The 25,237-nt window shown below is 44.1% G+C and overlaps 1 protein-coding gene and 1 pseudogene across 6 annotated transcripts in view; both read left to right on the top strand.

The window, feature by feature from the left end:
- Window positions 1-22,978, top strand: part of LARP1 (La ribonucleoprotein 1, translational regulator) — a 42,426-nt gene extending 19,448 nt beyond the window's left edge. For 4 of the 6 annotated variants that reach the window (XM_075274843.1, XM_075274848.1, XM_075274846.1 and 1 more), the window contains exons 4-19: window positions 4,306-4,465; window positions 8,574-8,702; window positions 10,632-10,781; window positions 11,701-11,863; window positions 12,676-12,820; window positions 12,927-13,101; window positions 14,316-14,488; window positions 16,220-16,609; window positions 18,973-19,096; window positions 19,891-20,096; window positions 20,599-20,705; window positions 20,809-20,966; window positions 21,053-21,197; window positions 21,287-21,396; window positions 21,477-21,604; window positions 22,267-22,978. In XM_075274843.1, coding sequence (XP_075130944.1) covers window positions 4,306-4,465; window positions 8,574-8,702; window positions 10,632-10,781; window positions 11,701-11,863; window positions 12,676-12,820; window positions 12,927-13,101; window positions 14,316-14,488; window positions 16,220-16,609; window positions 18,973-19,096; window positions 19,891-20,096; window positions 20,599-20,705; window positions 20,809-20,966; window positions 21,053-21,197; window positions 21,287-21,396; window positions 21,477-21,604; window positions 22,267-22,467 — 2,664 coding nt within the window. In that variant the 3' untranslated portion in view covers window positions 22,468-22,978. The remainder of the gene's footprint in view (window positions 1-4,305; window positions 4,466-8,573; window positions 8,703-10,631; window positions 10,782-11,700; window positions 11,864-12,675; window positions 12,821-12,926; window positions 13,102-14,315; window positions 14,489-16,219; window positions 16,610-18,972; window positions 19,097-19,890; window positions 20,097-20,598; window positions 20,706-20,808; window positions 20,967-21,052; window positions 21,198-21,286; window positions 21,397-21,476; window positions 21,605-22,266) is intronic. The other 2 variants (XM_075274844.1, XM_075274845.1) reach the window with 2 other exon arrangements.
- On the top strand, window positions 7,686-7,779 carry LOC142205382 (U6 spliceosomal RNA; annotated as a pseudogene).
- Window positions 22,979-25,237: the final 2,259 nt, after the last annotated feature.

Below are 25,237 nucleotides of genomic sequence, written 5' to 3'. Positions count from 1 at the left end.
TGACTGTTATGTCTGCCAAAACAGTATGGGACTGATGAAGATGGCTAAATCCCATAAAGATTAAATGGAGTGGTGTCATGTGTGAATCTTGCCCCATTAATTATTTGAGCACCCTGCCCCCAAGCAATTGCCCATCCTGTGGGTAGGTGATGCCTATTTGTTTGGGACCACCTGATTAAAATGAACAATTTCATGTCCTTGTAGTGTATGGTTCTCTTAACATAGGGTTTGATCTCTTGAGCGAAGTGACAAAAGCACATTTTTACTTCCATGTTATTATTATCCTAATTTGTTTTGTGGAAACCTGAGGTGCAGTGCACCTTCCATGGGAACACATTGCGTTGCTACCTTTTGTAATATATTTTTGCTTGTAACCTTCTATATTACTGCTGCCTTCACAGCACTGTCAGTCACGTGGCAAACTGGTAGTGTCGCTTGACAGCCAAAGTAGATTATAATGCATTCTGATAGCTTGAGGCAAAGGGGCATGACTCTGTGCCCAAGCCCCTTCACTTGTAGGTCCCACAACCTGTATATCCCCACATATCAGTTCTGATGGTAATAGTTCAGATGATATTGCAACATAAGGTGGAAAGTGAATTGTCTGCCATTAATCCCTACCCTCATGCACGCTGATGTGGAATGTGTGGAGATTGGCATGAATGGCAGTGCGCGGCCCTGGCTCTGTACTGCAGTCACATTTCATGCGAGGATCTTGGACGTTGTTGTGTGACACCAGGAATAGCACAGACAGGTCCCCCCGAGCAGGATTTCCATTTAGGGGCTGCCCTCCTTCCAAGTCCTCCCACCAGGTCCGCTGCTGGCAGTCTCTATTCTGGGACTGGAAGCCTCCGGTGCAGCATGCCCTGCGCTCTGGGTGAAAGCTTCATCCCGGGATATATTTTTAGGATCTGGGGTAGAGTAACTTGGCTTGGGAGCATGTGGAGGTTTCAGGTTTCATTAGCTCTTTGAGGACACAGGTAAGGGAGATGTGCGGTCACTTATTTGCAAAGAGAAAATCCTTCTTTTGCTGGTTTCCTGCAGTTTAGAAACTGGGAGGATGTTTGGCCCGAGCACTTTATGTTTACAGATGTAGCTGAGCTGGGTTTGTCCTATATAGCAGGGCTTGGTATATGACTCAACATGTTGTATTTTCTTTGACCTAGGGCTGCATGTAAAGCCAAAGCGTATAACACGACAAATTCATCTCTGCTATAATTGGTCTCTGCATTGCATTACTTATTGTATCGTCATCTTTCTCTGTTGCTAAAGTGGTCATAACCTAAGCTGTGACACTGGCTTCTATCCCCTGGTTAATCTGCAGATTATTCCTCCTCTCACCTCCTGGACTAGGTGGATTAGCGGCATAGACTGCAGCGCAGATCCTTGTACTTTTAGGAATGCATAGATCTGTGTTCGTATGCCCGGTGGGTTACTTGTTGTACCCGGTATTGAGTTGCTTGGACGTCCTGTACTCGTAGTGGGCTTTGATCATTGTGTCTGTTTGCAAGTTCTTGGCTATGAGAGTGAGGTTCACTGAGGAGTGAAAACTTTTAGGTGTACTTGTATTAAATATTGTCAAGGTGGATCTGTGGCAGGTTATTAGATAAAGGGTAAATATTTGGGTCTGGCATTAGATTATTGGTCCATCCTGTCAATTTTTGTCTATGGTCATAAAAGTTGGGGACCAGAAGCCATTATCTATGTGCATGATGGCCTGGCTCAATTCCCTCATGTACCCTGCCCTCTATGGACCACATGAGGTAATCGCAACATGAAAGGTCATTCATTTGTCTTACCCTGGTGATAACAGCTGCTCCCTGGGGGTGTATAGAAGCTGATGCCCCCCTGAGACCACCTATTTAAAGGTTAATTCTGGCATTAGCAAGTCACAACATATCAGTAAGACTGCTAGGACCCCCTGCGGTTTGTGAGATTGAAGGAGACTTCCACATAGTGGTGCTGCACAGAATGTACCCCCATAATGGGCACCCTATGCAGGAGGACCAGCCCTGGCCTCATTCATGTCAATGGGCTGAATAACTGATTTTTGCACTAGACAGGAGAGGAGCTAAGGCAGTGTTCACATCACAATTTTGGTCTCTTAGTATGTACATCTGGAGCCTTTCAGTATTAAAACGGCAGACCCTGTTGTAGTCAGTGGGGTCCACCAAGCTGCACAAATAACCTCTATATAGTCTTCCTGTCCGTTGTTCTGGTCCTCTGACTGACCGTAACAGAATTGTAACACTAGTGTGATCCTAGCATTAGTATGGCCATAGGGTTCTGTTAACCCAAAAGTGACTGTTTGCCCCTATTTGGGTGTTATATGTATGTTACCAATGGACGATATAGGGTTCTGTAATATATTACACTATATACTATACTATGATATATAATGGTATTAAATTACCTCATGGAATTATGTTCTACATGGGAGCCTATGGGTGATGGCTACCACTGTATGATATGATGGTGTTATATGTCAGAAGCTTGTCTTGGTTAATATGTCCAAGGCAGAAACGATAACTGCATGTGAGTACAGTCTAAACTTTGTAATGGGGGCTTGGGTGGGAATACAGGCGCACCACTGAAAGTCCCTATTATAAACTATGTATTGGTGGTTGGGAGTCAAGGCCTTGGGCCTCATGTACACGACTGGATGTGCAGGCCGAGGCTCATCCAAGGGGGTTCTGGTGTTACAGAGCAGATAGAACCCACGAATGAAATCTATAGGGGACGGAAGGCACAGGGATGACATTCCCTCCAGCGTGTACATGAAGCCTTATATTTACTGGGTATTATTTCTCTGCCTAATGGAGACAATCCATTATTCATGTAATACAACATGTCTGCCAGCAGCCTGGTTCACACGTAAATAACCTGTGGCTTATTTTGGCACCGGAAAAAAAAGCTTCCTAATTAGGAAGCTTTTTTTTGGACATTGCCAAGCTTTTTTTTGGAGATTTTTTTGTAAAAATAGCTTTAAAAAAAAAGTCAGGCTGTTTTCTCCTTCTGTAAAGTGAATGGGCTGAAAAAAACGCGTCGCGTTTTTTTTGCAAAAAAAGCGTTGCTTATTTTTGCAAAAACCCGTGCGGGGAAAAAAGCACGGTTTTCGCCTTTCATTCACTTCTATTGCTTTCTTCAGGCGGAAAACGCCTGAAGAAAGGTCATGTCGCTTCTTTTTCTCTGCTAGCAAAAAAAAAAAAAAAAGCTAGCAGTCTACATAGACTAAGGGCTTGTTCACACGGGGGGCAGTGGGGCAGATTTTGACCATATTTTGACTCGGGGAGCCAAGTCAAAATATGGTCAAAACCCGCCTGCCATGATGTCGCAGCTTCCCCCACCCCGGAGTCAGCTCAAATGAATGGGCCGATAGCGGAAAAAAGAACGCTAGTGGTCTCTGTAGACAACCATTGTCAAGGGGCGGATTATGACGTGGATTCCGCTGTCAAAATTCGCCCCTTTGACCCCGTGTAAACTAGCCCTAACATTGTATGGAGGAGGATTATGACGTGGATTCCGCTGTCAAAATCCTCCTCCATGTCCCCGTGTGAACTAGCCCTTAAAGGGGTAGGTTTGTATGAAGTTGCATATAAAGGGGTTAATTTGCATCTAACATTGGTCGAGATAGATTATAATTATGTGTGTGTATATATAATTTTATTTTTTTTTCCCATCTACGGCATACAGAAATCAACACCACTTTTAGTACTACCTGGCAATGTTGTCCCGATCCATCACTAGGCAGCCATGCTTATTCACTGTCTGGGCACAGTGTCGGGCCTTAAAGGGGTGAAATGTTCTTGGTGCACTATTTTAAGAAGTATTGCTTACAATATACAGGACTTAACAGACTCTTAATGGGGTCTGTATATTCATCTATCCTTGTGATTGGTGGGGGACCATCATCTGGAACCCCTAGAGATCAGCTGTTTGAAGGACATTGGTATGCTGCAGCCTCTCTAGTTACTTGGCACAGCATCAGCTCAGTCCCTTTCAAGTGAATAGGGATGAGCTGTAATACCAACTACTTTCCCTTGTAATAGAGACTGCGGAACTTACCTGAACACAGTGAACACATTCAACCATCTAATCTGAGTATTGGACCCCCACTAATTACATTATTGATGCCCTAAGGATAGATCATCAGTATATAGGTCCTGTAAAACCCTTTAAGGCTTTCCCTATCTGAATTGTTTTTAAGTATCCAACGGCAAAAACCCATGTAGGGTTGAGCAAGTTGTTGTATGCTATAGTATGTAACCAGTCCATAATGGTCACTTGTTTTTGTCTTGCCCATAGCCGCCTCAGAAACTGCAGCCGGCCCGGAGATCATTTGGGAGGAAGGAGATGAAAGAAGAGAGTGCGGACGGGAAGGAGAACCAAAGAGTAAAGTCTGATGAGTCCAGTGAGGAGAAGAACGGGGATGACGATGGGCAGAGATCATCTCACAAAAAGAAAGGTGCGGTTATACACACAATGTATTTTGGACTTGTACTTTGGATGCATCCTTAATGGGGTTGTTTCTTCTTTTTTACATTTATCCCCTATCCACTGGACAGGGGGATAAGTGTCTGATTGCTGGGGGCCTGAAGACCAGGTCACCCAGTGATCAGAGGGGATGGGAAGTCCTCTAAGTACGCCTTGTGAATGGGGCTCCATTGCGCTTGCGTGATTGGCGCACCATTCTCCTCTATGTGGCTACCAGGACTTTAACCTCCCCTTTGTTCACAGCCCTGGTCACACAAGTGCACTGGCGCTGCATTCACAAGGAGGCCTATTGGACACACCGATAGGACATTTCTCCCCGTCTTGTGGATAGGGGATGAGGGTTCATAATGGGACAACCCCTTTTTAAATTAAAGTATCAATGTCCCTGTCCTGGAGTGCGGTAGCAGCACTGCATAGTATATTGTGTGGCAACACCCTTAAGGGGCTTTTTGGGATCAGGCTATTGATGGACCATCATTAGGATAGGCCATCCATATCAGATCGGTGGGTTTGACTCTTGGCATCCCTGCGAATCCGCTTTTAGAATGGGTTGTGGGACTTGTGTTGAACACTGTGGCTTCTTGAGTGTTTACTTTTCTTCTGAAGATAGGACCCCCAGCGATCGAATGCTTAGCTTTAGAGATGAGCGAGTAGTGAAATATTCTAGATTCGATATTAGTTTCGAGTAGAGCCTCAATTTTCGACTACTCTATCGAATCCCATTACAGTCTATGGGAAAAATGCTCGTTTCAGGGGAAACCACTATTCGACTAAAGGAGAGTCACCAAGTCCACAAGTAGCAGGAGGAGAGTGGTTAGGAGGAGCGCTGTGCAGTTAAAGCGCACAGACCCCATAGACTATAACGGGTCCATGCGCTTTAACTGCACAGCGCTTGCAGTTGCGCTGATATTCCGTTCGGACTCCTTCCGGACGGGAGGCAAGCGCTAATGTGAACTTGCTCGTCCTGCAGAACCAACAATGATTGGCTGAATGCTATGCATTCAGCAAATCATCGCTGGTTCTGCAGAAGGCTCTTCTTTGCTAGTCGGGAGAGCTGGCATCTTTTGGTTATGCGGGAGCTGACTTTTTCTCATAGGAATGCATTGACCAGCGTTGATTGGCCGAATGCTATACCGTGTACAGCATTCGGCCAATCAACGCTGGTTCTGCCGAAAGCTCGTCTGTGAGGAGGCTAAGATCGGACCACAATGGAGACTGTTGTGGTCTGATCTTAGACTCCGCCTCCTTACAACGCTGGTCAATGTATTCCTATTAGAAAAAGTCAGCTCCCGCATAACCGAAAGCTGCCAGCTCTCCCGACTAGCAAAGACGAGCCTGCTGCAGAACAAGCGTTGATTTGCTGAATGCTATACAGTGTATAGCATTCGGCCAATCAATGCTGGTTCGGGATCAAATCTTTACTGCGAATAGGAGTAGTATTCGAATGAGTACGAGTATTTTGAATACCGTAGTATTCTATCGAATACCTACTTGATCGAATACTACTCGCTCATCTCTACTTATCTTCTGTTCTGTGGATAGGATATAAGTGCCCATAATGGCACAACCCCTTTAAAATGCATCATTCCCGGAACTGTTACTGATGAACCATCTTTAGAGTCCTCAATGTAAAATATTGGGGTTCTAGCTCCTGGGACACTAATCTATCAGCTGTTTGAGTTGGTCACAGTGTTCGGACAAGCACTGCGACTTCTTCACTGTATACCTACTACAGTAATATATGCTCTATAGCAGTCATTTCAGTGGGACTGAGCTGAAGCATGACCGTGTGACCAGTGATAATTACCTTTAAAAAGAAAGTAGTGCTTGCACGAGTGCCACAGCCTCTAAAGCCTCCTTGTAAATGGAGAGCCAGTGCACTTTTACAAGTGGTGGTCCATTCACTTCTGTGGGGCTTTGGGTAACTGCTCTAGATTCTAGTCCCAGATGTTCCCTTCACAAGGAAGATTTAGGAGAGCTTTCGGACCCCCTCCGTTCTCTTGATTGCTGGGGGGGGGGGGGGGGAACGACCTTGTGGTCTGGCCCATAGCAATCGAATGCATCCTCTGTCTTAAAGGCACAACCCCTTTAAGTTATTACCATTATTATTATTATTAGCCAGTCTGACCCTACAGGGCCAGGTTTTTGTTTTTTTTTTTTGCATAGTAGGTGATTTCATGTTATATTCAGCGATTTTCTTTGTTAGTTTTACATCACTGCTTTGTCATAGGATGACTTTTGCCACTTACAGAGCTGAATGGGATCTCATTAGACCTAATAACTCTACACCGTGTGCCTGGTTACCACCGGTAATATGGGAAGCGCCGGCGGCTTGTCATGTATTCATAGGCACTTTTTTTTAAGTCAAATTAACCTTTTATAACCTGAACACTTACAATAGGGAACTGCTGACTACGCAGTATACAGTAGTTGCTACTACCGTAGAGCGCAGTGCAGCCTTTGGCGCTCTGTGCTCGTGACAGCCGGTGTATATTGACCGAATACAAACGCTGCTGATGGTGCCTGAGGAGCAGCTGTGGGGAATTCATTTTCTCTGTAGCTGCTTTATTCCGTTAGCTGGATTGTTCATACTGCTAAAGCCAGTTTCAGAGAACTGGGTTCATTTTTTGGAAAAAGGCGACTGCGTATTGGCGGCATTTCCCAGACTGGACACTGATCAGGGGCCTGGACTCCAACCTTCAGAGTAATCCATGATGTTGGAAGTCCCTGTGGCACTGTCTATAATGGAAACCTGATTACACATTATAAGTGACTATAATACTTGGTCTTGGGTATGCAACAGGCATACAGTCTGTATTTGGTGAACTGAACACAACAGCCTGAATCTGGACTAGAGGAAAGCGATTTGGAAAATGGTGTGATTGTGGAGAATTGCTAGTTATGCAGTTCCATAATCGTTAAAGGGGTTGTCCAGGATAAACTAAGAATTAACCCCTAAACTAAACCCCCCTCCCCCCACCTAACTTCTAATTTACTTCAATTAAAAATAAAGAAATCTATCATATCCCCGGAGTGCTCATGTGACCGTCTCAGGGATACTTCCTGATAATCTGTGACGTTCACATTACTCTCCCTCCTATCCCCATCAATACTTACCAAGCCTTCATGTGTCCAGGAATGGCTCCTCCCTTCTTCCTCTCTGTTAGTAGTGCGCACAATAGGTTAGCTAAGGGCTCGCTTCTGGAGCACATATACTAAAACTGGAACAATACAGAGAAGATTAGCAAGGGTGATATGCAAATTCGTGACGTGTTCCATATTTTGAAACCATTCTTTCATGCACAGTCGGGCAAACGCATCTTTGTCTGACACACACACATCCCCTAAATCAATACCACCTACGCAAATGGAGACCCCAGATCACATCCCCTAAACTAATGCACATACCAGACTCCCTGAATGAAGGCAAGACCCTACAACCTCTAAGACCAGACCAGATCCCCTAAATAAACCCAACCTCCTATGGTAAAAATAAAAAAAATATCTGCCCGGAAAACCCTTTTAACGTGATAACTTTCCCCCTCTGGATTTTGGCGGCCGTCGATGCAGGTCCCATCTCTTGGTGTCTAGGTACAGGCTAGCAGGAACAGTTCAGATCTGCAGCGGAGAGAGACCGAGACCCTTCTGAGATTCACTGAATGTGTGCCATGTAGTGAATAGAGGAAGCAGCAGAGCCACTACCTCTATTGGACCTAGTGATCACGTGATCCCTGGTGGTCTAGTACCAGGGAGCATACAGAGAGAGTGAGGGCTGTCACTTCAAAGAAATCTTTAGTAGGTGGGGGATTGCTTCCTCCACAGATCATGGGCTCTTGTGTTCTCATTTGTGACCCAAGTGAGACACAAACATGTCTTCTGCTGCCACTGTGTTCCAGCTATCTCCATGACTGAGCTGCGGTGTTCCTGCAGGGTCAATATTTGGTTGGAAATGGCTGACTGGGCATAGATTTGTGAGACCACCTCTTTATCAGAGAGATTCTAATAAGTATTGCCAGTTAAACTTTAAGTTAATTAGTATAGATATGTTTATATACTAAACTTCAGTTTTTTTTTGACAGGAAATAAACACAAGTGGGTTCCCCTCCAGATCGAAATGAAGCCAGAGGGGCCAAGAGAGAAGACGGCATCACGAAACAATCGACAGAATGAGCAGCAGCGCCACGCCCTCAACCGGAGTGACCCTAAAGGTACAGACGGCGCCACCCATCTCCTAATGTATCATATATATACCTGGAATTATTGACAAGTAGATTCCAGTCTTCTGGATTCTGAATTCACAGGATCGGCCTCCAGTTACACTCAATGTTTGCTCAGGCAATTAATGCCGAACAAACAGTGACAGCTTTTTCCCCTGCGGTTATAGGAGGTGACTTTCTTTGGCAGTAGCAGTAAATTATTTTATACATCCATAAATTATATTTCAGCTACTGGTTTATTTTAACACCGTAATGACCATGAGTATCTGTATAGCATCTCTCTTGGATCAGCTGATCTGGAGCCGCAGACTACTGTGATGGACAAGAAGCAGCTCTGCTCCTATTTAATGGGTGCAGAACTGCAGCTTCATCCAACAGTGGTGCCGGGGTACTGCAAATACACCTCTATTACTGAAAACAAGCGAGCTTATAGGGCTTGAGGGCAGCTGATCGGGGCGTGGCCCAGGTGTTAGTTTCCCATACATCTAGATAGGTTATCTGTATAAAGTGCCACCTGTGGGCCATAAAACCCCTTTAAACCATTCCAGATGTCCCTTTTGACTATATATATATATATATATATATATATATATATATATATATATATATATATATACACCGTATTTTACGGACTATAAGGCGCACTGGACTATAAGGCGCATTGCCCATGAGCGCCTTATAGTCCGTCTCGGTTCATATATAAGGCGCACCGGACTATAAGGCGCAGTCCGGTGCGCATTATATGTTATTGAAAGCGTCGGCTGGCAGACTTTGCCAGCGGCCGCTTAACCCCCCGCGTGCCAGCCGCTTCTATTGGAAGCGCTCGGCAGGCGAGGAGGGGCTCTATCAGCAAAATCATGCTGATAGAGCCCAACCGTAAAAGCTATATTAAACTACCCCCCCGTTTTAAAATAAAACCCTGAAACAGAATGTGAAACTTACCGAGCGGTGCAGGGTGGGCGGGCATTCAGGCCTCCTCTTCCTCCGATGTTCCGTCCTCCTCCTCCAGCGCTCGCTAACTGATAATGGCCTGGGCGCATGCGCAGTAGCCGTAGTAGAAGCATTATGATATTGCGCATGCGCCCATGCCATTATCAGTTCGCGAGCGCCGGAGGAAGTGGTCAGGACATCGGAGGAAGAGGAGGTCTGAATGCCCGCCCTGCACCGCTCGGTAAGTTTCACGTTCTGTTTCAGGGTTCTGTTTCACGGGCGTGACAGCAGGGCTGCCGGACACTTCCCATTCATTTCTATGGGAGCCGGCATTCGAGCGCTCCCCATAGAAATGAATGGACTGCTTTTTTCCATTCATTTCTGTGGGGAGCGCTCGCATGCCGGCTCCCATAGAAATGAATAGGGAGTGTCCGGCAGCCCTGCTGTAACGCCGGCGTGTACGGCTGTGATACGCGCCGGCGTTCCGTAGTGTGAATGCACCCTTACGGTGCCTTTTATGTATGTATGGAAGCGGCACGCAGACTTTGCCGCCGCTTCCATCCTTATATAAGGCGCACCGGACTATAAGCCGCACTTACGATTTCTGAGGAAATCGTAGGTTTTTATGTGCGCCTTATAGTCCGGAAAATACGGTGTGTGTGTATATATATATATATATATATATATATATATATATATATATATATATATGTATGTATGTATGTTAGTGTATATGAACAGGCTGTCCACGCTTAACTCTACAAGGATGTACACAAATGTTTGTGGCTCCTTTTCCAGCCGGAGGTCCGCGTTTCGATTTTCTCATCCAGATAGCTGTATCTATGTATTAAATGCCATTTTTTGAGGGAGGAAAATGGTATTCATTTGCTTTATTGCGGTCTATGCTTGTGATCCCAGTTCCTGAAACCATATCAGATTTTGTTAGCTGTGTTTTCCTTCTATGTTCATGTGTTGTATTTTTCCCAATAGCTTGGTATCCTGATAACAAGCAGGAGAGGGAGTGGCCAGACTACGACGACACTTCCAGTGTGAAAAGTGAAGGCGCTGTCCGAGGTGGCTTCAGAGGAAGGGGCCGTGGACGGGGAAGGGGGAGAGGACGTGGCCGTGGGGGCTCTCGCTGTGAGTACATGTGGTCTCTTGCACCAATTGTTGCACTCTTTCTCCTGCTATACTGTATAAGGGAACCATTACCACAGTTTGCATTATAAACTCTATGGGACTCAGTGGAGCAGATTTGATATTTTATGCCAGATTTCATATGTAAAAAAAAAAAAAAAAAAGCCATATGCCTCAGATTCATGACTTGACTATATTGAAGCAACTGGTGGTTTTGCACTGCCCATGCCACTTTCCCCAAAATGAGAACATGCTGGTGGTGGCACCAGCACCGTTGCCAGATTTATTATCAGCTACATCAGAAAACGGCCATAAATGATGATGGAAATGCACCCCAGCTATGAGCTTGCATAGATTTCACTAGGCACACAGCTCAGTGGAGGGTGCGCCTCATTTCTGAGGAGGTGTGTATCTTCATAAATCTTCCCCATTGTTTTATTCTGGCAAGGGACGCACCACATATGTCTTCATGAAGGCATGTATCTGTATTAGATGGTGACCCATCTGCAACACTGGGCATGACTACCCATAATCCAATAGTTTATTGCATTGTGCGGACTTGCGTTGTATTTGCACTCCAAATATTGTTACTACTTCTCGAAATGTATGGATAAACTTCCTCCTGGCCAATAAAGAAAGTTGGACATGTCGGCACAGATTTACACGGTGTAAGGACTCATCTTTTTGGAAAGGGGGGAATGATGAGGCTCAAATGTCAGTTTATTCCTAAATTTCCAGGAGGAGTAACAGCGGCACAATTCTGTATTATGAAAAATTACACTTCAGAATTATTTAATACTGATTCTTGGGTTGAGTTTGAGGTCTGTGTCGTGTACAATTTATATTGCTCTTATAGTATTACTGTCCAATATGGAGAGCTTTATGTTTCACCTTGTTTTTTTTTTTTTATTGTTCTCCACAGCTCATTTTGACTATCAGTATGGATACAGGAAATTTGATGGTACTGATGGCCCCCGGGGCCCGAAATATTCCAGTAATATCACTTATTACTACGACAACACGAGCAGTTCAGAGCTGTACACTGTTGATCAGGAGCTGCTTAAGGATTACATAAAGAGACAGATGTGAGTGATTTATATATTATGTTCTGGTGTATCACTAGTAGTAATGATGATTGGTAATGGAAATCGCAATGACTTTTGACCTTTCTGCACAAGACATGGGTGTGGTGCTGGACTAAATCAATGACCCCACTAGTTCTAGAAGACCTCAGCATAATCCAGTGCAATTCTATCACTCCCTGTGTGTGCAGCACAAAAGATAGAGATCCCTGCATAGGTATCCCATATCAAACTGCATAGTCCAGTTCATGTCACTCAGGATTCTGGGTCTTTAAAGATGGTGACTGCACTGCTGCCGAGTGGCTGCCATAGCTATCCGGAGCTGAATATGCCATTGATCAGAATTTACTCTGCTAGCGGTCATTGCAGGCCCCCAATGTAAGATAAATCCCCGGGACCAGTCCCATACCTTTAACACTGCAGGACGGCTTCCGCTCGTCGAGATTGCGCCATCCGTCTTGTTGCCTACTGAAGGCTTCCAGTCCTGCAATAGTAAAATTACTAGCGAGGCTGGTCTATGATATATGTAAATAAATCATATGAATTAGGTATCCCCCGGATTGTACCAAAAATAGAATACAGATGACATGTCACTTTAGCTGCAGTGTGAATGCTGTAAATGACGTCTGTAAGAAAGTCGCACAAATACTCTCCAATTCTACTTCATTGTGAACTTATTTCCCCCCCAGCTTCCGAATCCATTGTACAGAATAATAAATGGTGCCATTATGAAGAATAAATTGTCTTGTAAACCTTAAAATCGAAATATGTCACTGGTGGGAAAGGGGTTAACCCTTGTGTTTGTTGGTTTTCAGTGAATATTACTTCAGCGTGGACAATCTCCAACGAGACTTCTTCCTGCGCAGGAAAATGGATTCTGAGGGCTTCTTGCCCATTGGGTTAATAGCAAGCTTTCATAGGGTGCAGGCCCTCACCAAGGATATCGAACTTATACTGACGGTGAGGCTGATGACCCTTTGTCACTTTCCGACCCTGACTTTTATTGGGTGTACTTGGTTTACTTCTGTAGAACTATTTTTAATGTAAAATTTTATTTTATTTTTAGTCCCTTAAAGATAGTAAAATCGTAGAGCTAATCGATGATAAGATCAGGCGAGTAGAGAACCCAGCTGCTTGGCCGCTGCCTGGTCCGTCTCTCAATGATGTATCTCAGACAGACTTCACCCAGCTTATCAACTGCCCTGAATTTGTACCAAGGCAAGGATACCAGAAAGAAACAGGTGAGTGCCACGGTGTATGCTAGGCCTAGCTTAGCTAAACTGGACCTGTTGCCAATAGCAACCAGTCAGAGCTTCTACCTTTGTAGAAAAGTAACACTGTGATTGGTTACTGTGGTAAACCAGACCAGTCCCTCTGATAGACAACGGGGGGGGCCATATTCAATACTCTGTGTATGTTAAAGTGCGGCGTCTTACAGGGTTAGATATTGCAGTGGCCTTCCATGAGTTACATATTGATGACTTTTCCTTAGGCAGGTTCACAAAATCTGGTCAGTGGGGGTCTTTCACTTGGGACCCCCACAAGTCAGCTGCTGACAGAGTTCTCTTCAACAGTTTTTCACAGATCATGTTAGTGCTGCCCCCTCTCCATTCAGTGCCGTTCATTGTACAGAGGCTATGCTTGGTGATGTTGCTCAGCCCCATTCACTTGAATGGGTCTGAGCTGTAAATAGGCCACATGACCGATGAAGGTGCCACTTTCAGCAATTGATCTCGGCATAGGTCCGCAATTTCTGATCCGTAGTGGTTCGAAACCTGGGACCTCCAAAGTATAGGTCATCAATATGTAACTGCTGGGAAACACCCTTAAAATTTCTTATGCTAGGTTCACATGTGCATTGGAGTCTCTGTTGTCCGTCGGAAAAATCAGTGGAGGCAAAGGTCATGCATGGAGGACTTTTTCAATCCACCGGTTTCAGTTTTAAAACAATGGATTACATTATAGTCAATGGGGTTCGTAGGACACCATTATAGTCAGTGGGGTTTGTCGGACACTGTATGTTACCTATATTTTAGCAGTCCACCTCTTCATTGTTCAGGTCCCCCACCAGACCTGTGCAATGGAGGGGCAATGCTAGTGTGAACCTAGAGTAAGTCTCTGTCCATATTGGTCTCGGAAGCTTCAGTGTAGCGGTTGACTAGAACATCTAGGTACATTTATTTGCAGCACGATTTTCTTCTCAGTTGACCCCATTATAATGGGGTCTGTTGTGTTGGATCTGACTATACATTATGATTAGAGATGAGCGAGTAGCATTCGATCCAGTAGGTATTCGATCGAATACTACGGTATTTGAAATATTCGTACTCGATCGAATACTACTAGCTATTCGCAGTAAATATTCTCTAAATGTAGTGTCCTCCAACTTAACCATTCCCAAGTAATGGTATAGTACTGCTACATGTTAACGCTCTGTCCCAATTTCTCTTTCTAGAATCTGCCCCTGGCTCTCCCCGCACCGCTAGCCCCATTATGGCCACCAAAACCGAGGAAGTCAGCAACCTAAAGACTATGCCAAAAGGACTTTCTGCTAGTTTACCAGACCTGGACTCTGAGAGCTGGATAGAGGTGAAGAAGAGGCCTCGGCCTTCACCAGCCAGGGCAAAGGTCAGAATTTCCAGGAAAACCTTTTTGTCTGAACAGGCACAAAGTGCACTATTGATTTTATTTTTGCATAGTTTGCACCCATTGCTTTCTCATCCATTGTAGATGAGTACATTGACTGACTTATGTTCATCTTGATACCTTTTGATAGTGTATCCTTGAGCCCTGTGCCCCATAACTTTCTAACGTTTGCAAAATTACAAATCCCAGTCCGGACAGGCTCATGCTGATGGGAGTTGTAGTTCTGTGACATGTTGGAGATAACCGGCTTAGGCGGTACATCTTCTGACCTGCAGGTGGATGTTCCATTGTTTTCTTATTTGCATACATAATTTTCATAAAGCAGCTCTGCAGGCGTAGACTGCTCTATAGAGGAGGTATAGATGAGAACTGTAGCCAGGACATATGTAAGCAACATTGCTCACGGACGTCAAATAGGTGTGTGCTGAGGTGAAGCTTGGCCATATCCTTAAAGCCATGTCTCCTCTTAACGACCTGCAGCCAAAAAGTGATGCAGGAAAAACTGTGGCGGAAATGCATTGCGGTTTCCCCCCAATTCTTTTCACAGAAAGTTCACAGGTTTCCGCTGTAGATTTTCTGCTTCAGTTATACCTATACCGAAAATGTCAGCGTTACTGCAAGTATAATTGACATGCTACGATTTCCAAAAAGTTTTGAAACGCAGCGTTTCTACTGCAGGTTTTTTTCTGTTACATGTGGATGAGATTAGCCAGAATGCCATACACATTGCAGGTACTAGGTAAAATTGCGGCGTTTACTCTACGTGGGACCCCAGCCTAAAGTTGTTTTACAGGAGATGCACATTAATGACCTATCCTGTATACGTCATCAAAAAAACGTTAACGCGGCGCTATTATGCGGTGGCGTTGCCCGGCGTTAACGCGGCGCTAAGTGCAAAAAACACACAAAAAACGCCTGGCGTTACTCTGTGTGAATACAGCCTTAGGCTGGGCTCCCACGTAGCATAAATGCGGCAATTTTACCCAGTACCCGCAATGTTTATGGCTTTCTGGCTAATCCCATCCACACGTAGCAGAAAAAACACAATGTCTACATGGCAGTATTATATGACAGAAATCAGAAGGGGGCAAATCTCAGTGCAGTCTCAGGCTTTAGATTGATCTGTGACCATCCCTGCTTTCCCAACGACTGTACACAATGAGCGCTCTGTATACAGCTATGGGATATGCACATGATGGCCATGTGGTCTGCCAGGTGTCATTGAACTGCAAGAGCTAGGGAGTCCTAAAGGACCCAGCTCAGCACTGCATTGTGTACTAGGCGGCCATATTCCTCCTGTAATTGGGGCTAATGTATACGGCACATACAGGTAAAATGGGGTCAACAGCAGTGCTTGTTAAATGTAGTATTATAATAATTCTACATACTGCGGTTATGTTAGTAACTCTTTATTTTCCATAGCTTTATAATGGTGCTCCCTGCTCAATTTCCTGTGTCTTAGTCACTATCTAATCCCTTGTAATTGTAGTTTCATGTGTTTTAATCTTTTTTTTTTCTTTTCTGTTTTTATCCTTTTTTTTTTTTTTTAAATCTTATTATATTAGTGTTTTTGTGGTTGAGATGAATGTAGTAAATCCTGCTTGAAAGTCTGGATGAATGACTGTGTGTTCTTTCCGTGACCCCCTTGGTTCTTTCCAGCTCCGAGGATACTTGGCTGGTGCTAGTAGTAATGCCTCTTTTGAATTAACCTAGAAGCCAGAGGAAACAAAGCAGCCTGAAACGCAGACCTCGCCCACCCCAGTGACCCCCCCAAAGGCTCCCAAAGAGCAAGATGAGCCGGAAGAGCTGGACTTCATGTTCGATGAGGAGATGGAGCAAATGGACGGCAGGAAGAATACCTTCACTGACTGGTCGGATGAGGACTCAGATTACGAGATTGATGACCGGGATGTAAACAAAATCCTTATTGTCACGCAAACCCCACCATCGCTACGTAAGCATCCTGGAGGAGACCGGACCGGCAACCATACGTCTCGGGCGAAGATGAGTTCAGAATGGGCCAAAGTAATCAACGATGGTCTGTACTACTATGAGCAGGACTTGTGGACAGAGCAGTTTGAGCCAGAGTATTCACAAATTAAGGTGAGTGAGTGGGGGCGCTATTTTATTCACAAATTTGTACCAGATATGTCAAGGGTATCCCCCAAATTTCTTGAAATTAGCCACATCTATTCTCACTGGTTACAAATCACTCTTAATAAGGTGTTTTCTTTTTCATGAGTCTAACTATATATATATATATATATATATATATATTTTATGCTATAGGCCCTGACTACTGTCTGTTTTGCTCAGACCTTGTTCCTTTCGGCTTTGTAGCTAAGTCAGAGCTGTGATCTGTGACGACATCTTGGCCACAATGTGTACAGGAGGTCTGAGGTTGTCTTAAACACGCCTCCTATCTCTATATTGGTTCAGCTTGCTATTGTCCCTCCCCCTGCAGCTTTGATTGGCTGCTGTATATAACACAAGTCTATGATTGGCTGACCAGGCAGTCAGTGCATGTAGAGCAAGCTTCATTACTATATCACCAGGGAGAGAAGGATGGATGCCAGGTCATTTCTAGTGTATGGTTTAGGTCATCAATATTTTAAGGGGTTGTCCAGGGAGTTGTAATTGACTTACCTGACCTAGGGATTGCTGATTTACTCCGCTATTCCTTGACCACTGGTCATGTAATCCAAAGCTTATTTCCCCACCATCACGTCACTTTGTCCCCTGATCTCACAGGTAAATGAATAGCTTGTGCTATGGGGACTGGCTTTATCATAGTCAGCCAGTCCCCACAGCAACTGAGATTGGGGAGGGGGGCAGAGCGACGTTCTGGCAGTGATCTCACGGACCAGGTAAGTCAATTACAACTTCCTTGAAAACTATTTTAAGTAAAGAGCCACTAGACTAGTTATGGTATATACGTTATCACCCTGGTATAGCAGAGACGTGTATCTTGTGATGGATTTGTTCTGGTCCGTCACATGCTCTGACAGCACTTTCCAGGCCTGGCCTTGCAGTTTGGGTAGTATAGCCGTGTGACTTGTCAATGGGCACATTCTAGTTCTGGGTTGGAGTGCTGGGCATGGTCAGTGAAGTGGCGGAGAGGCACATGCCACATTGTCCTCTGTATGGAGATTCTATGGAACTGGTCCCCACCTCTTTTTCAGATAAGTTATAATTTTGCCGTGTTTCTCTGAGTATCCTCCTTTTAGTGATTTGTGGTAGTTTTTGGTCTTCAGCTGCCTTGTGTGTCCAGACAGTATGGTGAGATTTTTAAGACTTCTTCTTATAGATTATACATGGTTATAGATACATGGATTGCTGTAAATATAGATAGATAAATTGACTTTATTTTACTTATGTTTTGGTTTACATTTGTTTTATGTTCCCATATATTGTTGCCTATCCTCACGCTAGCACCAGGCTCTGGACTGCTACTACAGCGGTTATACGCAGACCCCATTCCCATTGAAAGGGAAGGGAAAAAAGGTTCTTTTTGCAGGGCTTGTTTTCTCTGCCGCTTTTCGTCAGTCTCCGTGGCTCCTATTCGCACGTGAGCCTTAGGATAGGACGTCAATATCTGATCAGTGGGGAGTCCAACACTTTAGCCTCTTCCCTATGCTGATGATAAAAGGAAAATATTTGTTTTGGTACCGTGTTAGCCAGTGGTTATAAAATATAAAAAACAAAAAAACTTTGCAAGACTTCAGGAGGTGAAAAAAAGGTATCGCCTACTGAAGACTTGCAAAGTTTTTTTTGTTTTTTTTTTATGCTGATGTCACGTTCATTGGTCACATGATACAGCAACATCGATGTCCCAATCACGTGAAAGGGGGTTAAGCTGCAATATCAAGCACAGCCACTACAATATGTGCAGCGCTGTTCTTGGTAGAGAGGCCACATCAATCATCTGAATGTTGTGGCGCCTTCCACCAGCTGATCTACGGAGGTCTCTATTAATTCCCTACTGGTAACATATTGACACCCTACTCAAAGGGTAGGGCATCAGTATAGAAGACCTGGTGACCTATATGGAAGCATAAAATGATAAATGATATTTCATGAAAACTTCCAAGATAGTAGCTGCAGTTTTACAGGGTTTAAAGCTATGACCACCCATGTCCGATTCCCCCTCCTGCATGGCCATGTCACAACCACATGTGATCCGAAACAGCGTTCCCCACCATGTGTTTAATATAGGTCTCTTAAGTTGAATGAAGAGTGCTGCAATGTATTTTCTTGTTGAGGAGTGAGATCTTCTTTTTAAGATGTTACTATGGGTACTTGTGCATGGTTCCTCTTCACTGAAATGAATGGTAATTATGGACATCTAAGGAGGGCACTGATGGCTTACCTAAAACCTGGTCTTGGTAGATACTCCATCTTACGGTCTCCTTGGTGTAGTATAATTCTATACCCCTTATACCGATCTATATCTTCTCTCATTGCAGCAAGAGGTGGAGAACTTCAAAAAGGTGAATATGATCAGTCGGGAACAGTTTGACACTTTAACCCCTGAACCGCCTGTCGATCCGAACCAGGAAGTTCCACCTGGACCTCCAAGATTTCAGCAAGGTAAAATTTTACTATTTCTTACATCACCTCCATTTTTAGAATTTAGAGCATTTACAAATAGATAATGCAGTTAATTTCTGTCCCCTACTTATGGATATTAGCCCCCATTAAGTAAAGAATAGAGACACATCCAATGTAGTTCTCTGTTTTCCCCACTGGAGGGCGGCAAAATCAGATCATGGGATGTTCATTTAATTTTCTTGGAAAACAGATATGCATATTTTTCCCATAATCCCCCAGTGGAGCGAAAAAGGCTTGTAAGTCTCCATACGCCTGTAAAGGTGTACACTCTCTAAGGAGTGTTATCCACTGATCTTCATTTTGATAGGCAGTGTGTTCTGTCTTGTAATACTGTAAATAGCCAGCAGGGGGAGAAGAGAGATTTGTTTGTCTTTTGTTAAATGGTATATCTGAACAGTTTGGGTTTGAGGCAATTTTGTGAAATTTAACAGGAACTTCTTCTGGAAATTTTTAATTGCTTTACCTTCAAAGCGGTAGCACGTTGAGCAGCGCTTCTGCTTCACAGGTCACATGACCTGATCGCAGCTCAGTCCCATTCAAGTGATTGGACTAAGCTGCAACACCATGCAGATCCACTGTGCTTTGTAAGTACTCACCCAAACACCGCAGCCTCTTCAAACAGCTGATCGGCCTGGGTATTGCACCCTTACTGATCTTTAACTGATGTCCTAGTCTAAGAATAGGTCAACAATTATTTGAGTTTTGAAAGCTCCTTTTAATCCCCATTCCGGAATGAATATTCTCTTAATCTCTGCCTTTTATTAATTTTTCAGTCCCCACAGATGCCTTGGCTAACAAGCTGTTTGGTGCCCCTGAACCCACCTCAATTGCCCGTTCCCTACCGACTACGGTCCCTGAATCTCCCAACTACCGCAATGCACGGACGCCACGCACACCACGGACGCCCCGGTTGAAAGATCCCACACTTACTCCTCGGTTTTACCCTGTTGTGAAGGAGGGCCGGACGATTGATGCCAAGGTGAGGACTTGTCTCTGTGATTTTATATGTTTGGTAACTTGACAACGTTTTCCTGTTTCACGTGGGTTGCTTATTGTATCATCTACCCTATAAGAGAAGTTGTCAGTTTCATGGCCAGGCGTACATTTTTGACTACTTAATACCACTAAGGGTGAGAAAACCATCTTATCCAAGTCTTAATATTGATGGTCTATTAGGATAGGTCGGTATGAGATAAGATGGTGGTCTCTGCATCAATTAGATGCTCATAAACCCTAGAGAAAGATGCAACCTGAACTTATAGGACCCCCAGGATAGTGGCACCATGCACTGGAAATGTTGAAGACCCCTTAGTCCATTTTTCATGGTCATTGTGATCCCTTGGGGTCTAAGTTGTCCAGTGATGACCCATTCTAGCAGTATGCAGTTTCTTAGGTGTAAAACTCCCTCTAAGGATCAGATCCCTACTATTACCAACGCAGGAGTGCTCATTGTTAACCTTTTAAATGGTTTCCATTTTTAGACGCCAAGGAAAAGGAAAACGCGTCACAGCTCTAACCCACCCATGGAATGCCACGTTGGGTGGGTGATGGATTCAAGGGAACATCGACCACGAACTGCCTCTGTGAGGTAAGTTGGGAGCTTATAGGAGCAGTTTTTGTATGTAGATGTAAGCCATACGACTGGTTCTAATTCACATCTCGCTCGTGGCTACCATATATTTCCCTTGCAGCTCCAACGCCAGTCCCTCTGAGGGTGCTCCTGCTCTGAGTAACTATGGGTGTACACCTCAGTCTCTGCCAAAATTTCAGCATCCTTCTCATGAGCTGCTGAAAGAGAATGGATTCACTCAACACGTTTACCACAAGTACCGCCGACGTTGCCTTAATGGTAAGCAGCGCAGTCCATATGGCTATGAAGGCTGGTAGCCCATCACGGTGTTGGATGTATCTCTCATATTCTTTCTTTTCTCCCAGAGAGGAAACGGCTAGGCATTGGCCAGTCCCAGGAAATGAATACTCTCTTCCGTTTCTGGTCTTTCTTCCTTCGAGATCATTTTAATAAGAAAATGTACGACGAATTTCGTCAGCTCGCAGTTGAAGATGGGAAAGAAGGCTACAGGTTAGTGGCGACTTCTTGGTGTCTTTTCTGTAATTTGTGGCAAGGCCTGAGTGTTATCAGACATTATTAACATCTGGCTTTGTCTTCAGGTATGGCTTGGAGTGCCTTTTCCGATATTACAGCTATGGCCTAGAGAAGAAGTTCCGAGTGGACATATTCCGGGACTTCCAGGAAGAGACCAGGAGGGACTATGAGACAGGTGTGTAACGTGACATTTGCAAAAGGAAATACTCTTGTCAGTCTTTGCGCCAGGGTAATTCAGTTTTTCTGTTTCCAAAGGTCAACTCTACGGACTTGAGAAATTTTGGGCCTTTTTGAAATATTCCAAAGCCAAAAACCTGGATATTGATCCAAAGTTGCAGGAATATCTGAGCAAATTCCGCCGGCTAGAGGATTTCCGAGTAGATGTAAGTAGTGCTGGGCAGGTGTGACGACTTTAAGTATTGTTTGATACTTGAGTATGTTCACATAGAATTTTTTTTTATTTTTTATATTATATATTTTATTTTTTTTTATTTTTTTTTAAAACTCAAACTGGTTTTTCACAATATTTTGGCTGAAGTTTTTGAAATTGAAATTGGTTGTTACATGCTGGCGGTTTCTATATAGGTATAATAGGGACAAAGTCTGCAGAGGAAAACTGTGTGGACTTTCTGTGAAAGCGCTGCAGAGAAAGACTCTCTGCGTTTCCACCACTATCTTTTCTGCAGCGCTTTTTGGCTGCGGGGCGGCAATACTAGGCGTGGCCAGTAACTATTGTTTGCCAGGCGTAATGCTGTACATTTAAGATGGTAATGCAGAGTTAGTCAGACCTTTTAGTTGTCTAATATTTGGCAGTCTGACCCCCTACAATCTGATATTGCTGGCCTTTCCTAAGGGTAGGTCATCAGTATTAAGTCCTGGAAAGCCTCTCGTGTGATGAGGACAAGGGGAAGGGGTTTGCTTTCCCCCCTGTACACCCCCCATAGATAAGAGTGGTGCCGTTTCATGCATTCATGTATCTATAATCAAAATCCTATCAGCATCTGTTTAACTGGGTTTTTTATTTTGTTAACCCCTCTCTTTCCAGCCACCAATGGGTGAGGACGCAGGCTCCAGGAGGCGTCACTCCCTGTCGGCGGGTGAAGGTAGGAGAAGGTATCCCTCTCAGTCTTCCAGTAAAGGATCAGGTCACCACTCATCAAATAACACATCAAAGGAGGACGCCAAAGGCCAAAGCCAACACTTATCTGCCACCCTGGATTCCCAAACATTAGGAGGAGGAAATTAGGAAGCTTGGAAAAGAGTGATGGTTTATGGGGGTGAACATGTGGGAAAATTCCTGGCTGTGGGGAGGATTGTATGGGTCGCAGAGTGGGACTACTTCCCATAACTTCCTATTGGAGAAGATTATTCAATATTCAGAGACTCCATGTTCTGGAGACAATTGGAGACTGTTCCCGTGGCTTTCCTGCAAGGGTGGCGGATGCTTATCCCAAAAGAAAGAAGAAAATTTTAGTTTGTTTAGGGATATAAAATTTTAGGTTTTTTTTTTTTTTTTTTCCTATTAGCAGGAACCTGGAGGAAGGGGCTCGTGTTGGGAGGGAGAGAATTTTTCTTTTCTTTTTTTTCTTTTCTTTTTAAATTATTGAAATGCTACCCTCCCTCTGAGCAGGGGGCTGCCTGGGTGGCACGACGAGTGCAAGCCTCATCTCGGCTCCGATTGCTGAGTGGACTACCAGAATTTTGCTGTTACAGGCTCTCAGTGGACAAGATGTCATCATGTATGTCTCTGGTGGGGGGGGGGGGGAAACCCAAACATTTTGCTTTAAAGCCCATTGGGGTCCACCTGCCATCGTCACGTGGCTCTGAGGCGGACTCCTCCTTACAACATGGAGGACCCAACAGTTGGACCACCAGGTGACACAGTTGTTCTTGGCTTCATCTGATCCTACAGCAAAATCGTAAAAACAGCTTCACACGGCTCATTGCTTTCACGACAGCCCTGCTTATTTTTATTTTTATTTTTCCTTTTTAAAGATATATATATTTTTATTTGTTTTATTGTTACTTCAGACTGTGAAAGAGAAAAAAACTACATAAAACTTTAATAGCAAATGGCTGCATAAGGAAAAAAAAATGGGGAAAAAAACTTTAAAAAAAAACTTAAAAAAAAACACAAAAAACTGCCTTCACTTTCCCTTTCAAATTAATTCTAAGCGATGATTAAACAGTACAAAAAGTTGCCTTATTGTAACCTTGAAACTTGCAGACAGCTGCCCCGTTTTCTCCTAAGGATCGGCAGCAGCCAATCGGAAGCAAGGACTGCAGAGTGGTGACGACGCGTGGCAACAATTTCACCCCCCTCATCACTGCCACCTATTCTAGATCTTTCAACCCAGAGGGCTGTTACTGGGTATTTACAGAACTGTGTGTCACTCATTGCAGAGAATGACTGTTGCCCCCTCCTCCTTCCTCCTTGTTTTCCCCCCCTCTTCTCCCGGCAAGTATTGAATTATGGTCATTGGGTATTGGCGTGTGTACACGTATGTATAGGTGCATATGTATAGGTCTTATATACGCATGTATACATACAATTATTGACGTATACACACTATGAGGGTTGGTTGTTGTGCATCTGCTGTGTCTTTTAGGCATATTATACTACCAAATGTTGGGAAAAGTTCTGGTCCTCCTTGTCCACGATGGTCCTAGGTTCTCTACAGGCTGAATATAACAAAAACACCCTTTATTTTTGATTCATTAACCATATCACTGCCACATTGTCATCATTTTGGCTTTTGAAAGCTGGTATGTCTGGTTAAACAACAAAAAATGGCTGCTTCTCGAAAGTGGCAGAGCAAACTAAGGTGCAGAATCCTTTGTATATTTTAGGTAAACTAGGCTAGGCATAAACTGCCATTCCATACAATGTGAACTGACATTTCATACCATGGGGTCGGGTCAAGGTGTGCAGTTAGGGTGACCTTAAGGGGGGAGTCTACGTGATTGCTCACCCCTAACTGAACCTTGTGACCCCCGTATTACTGTATCCTCCTGTGTCTTTCACACACCGCATGACAAATGGTGCATTGATCAGTTTTAGTTTTCAAGAGTCTCAGATTTCAAGGCAAACTAAGTGTCCCTAGCGGGTCAGCCATTTTGTGGGCCGTACCATTTAACAGTCTTGGTGTTTTTGTATTCATTGCAAATCGGTATAAATTCGGCCCGCAGAATGGCTTCCCTATATCTTTTCCGGTTCAGCTGATGCTGAGGTCGTCATTTCCAGTTATTACTTTCTACCCCCCTCCAACCCCACTAGTACGGGTTCTCGCTGCACACCATCAATTATGCAATAAGAGTTTTGTTGCATAAAATTTTAGGGCTGGATCCTTAAGGAAATATTTTATTGCTGGTGACTTAAAATAAGAAAATGGTTCCCTTTGTATTCCCTGCAGCTGAAAAGCAAAAAAAAAGTTCACCATTGCTGGTGTCTGGGTACCAGCATATCCCTACTTTTTCTAGTAGAGTGGTCTTTTCTTTTGTGGAGTATGGGTGAGGGGCCGGAATGAGTGTCTATGTAACCCTCAGAATCCCCTTGAAGACATCTTGATGGTGCTTTAAGACAACCTCTCGATACCCCATCCTCCTTTTTATATTTATGCAGCGGAAAGGGTAAATCGGAGCCCGAAATAATAATATAATTTTTTTTTTTTTGCGGGGGTAGGGTATGTTTGTGCTAAGAAAACCTATATCTTCTATTATGTATAGATATATTATATATAGATATCGGTCATGACTACATGGTTACACCTTTACCTGGCCTACGTTTTTATAACTTGTTCGGTTTTTGGTTTCAATTTTATTTGATAGTCGAGAGTTAAAAATAAAAATCCAAATTTTTTGCACCTTATGCAATACTGGTCATACGTTACCGGTACCGAGCGACCTAGGGCCAGCACAGGGAATCTCTTCATACCATTGCCCACTTTTTGAGCTGCTTCCTTAGGTGCAAAGTTGGTATTCTTGTGGCATTTTGGCCCCCGTATGGGCTTCACTCC

Source organism: Leptodactylus fuscus, chromosome 5 (genome assembly GCF_031893055.1).
Source record: "Leptodactylus fuscus isolate aLepFus1 chromosome 5, aLepFus1.hap2, whole genome shotgun sequence".
In the NCBI taxonomy this organism is placed as follows: domain Eukaryota; kingdom Metazoa; phylum Chordata; class Amphibia; order Anura; family Leptodactylidae; genus Leptodactylus; species Leptodactylus fuscus.
The sequence above is the reverse complement of the archived record's forward strand: the minus strand, read 5'-3'. Positions and strand labels throughout refer to the sequence as shown.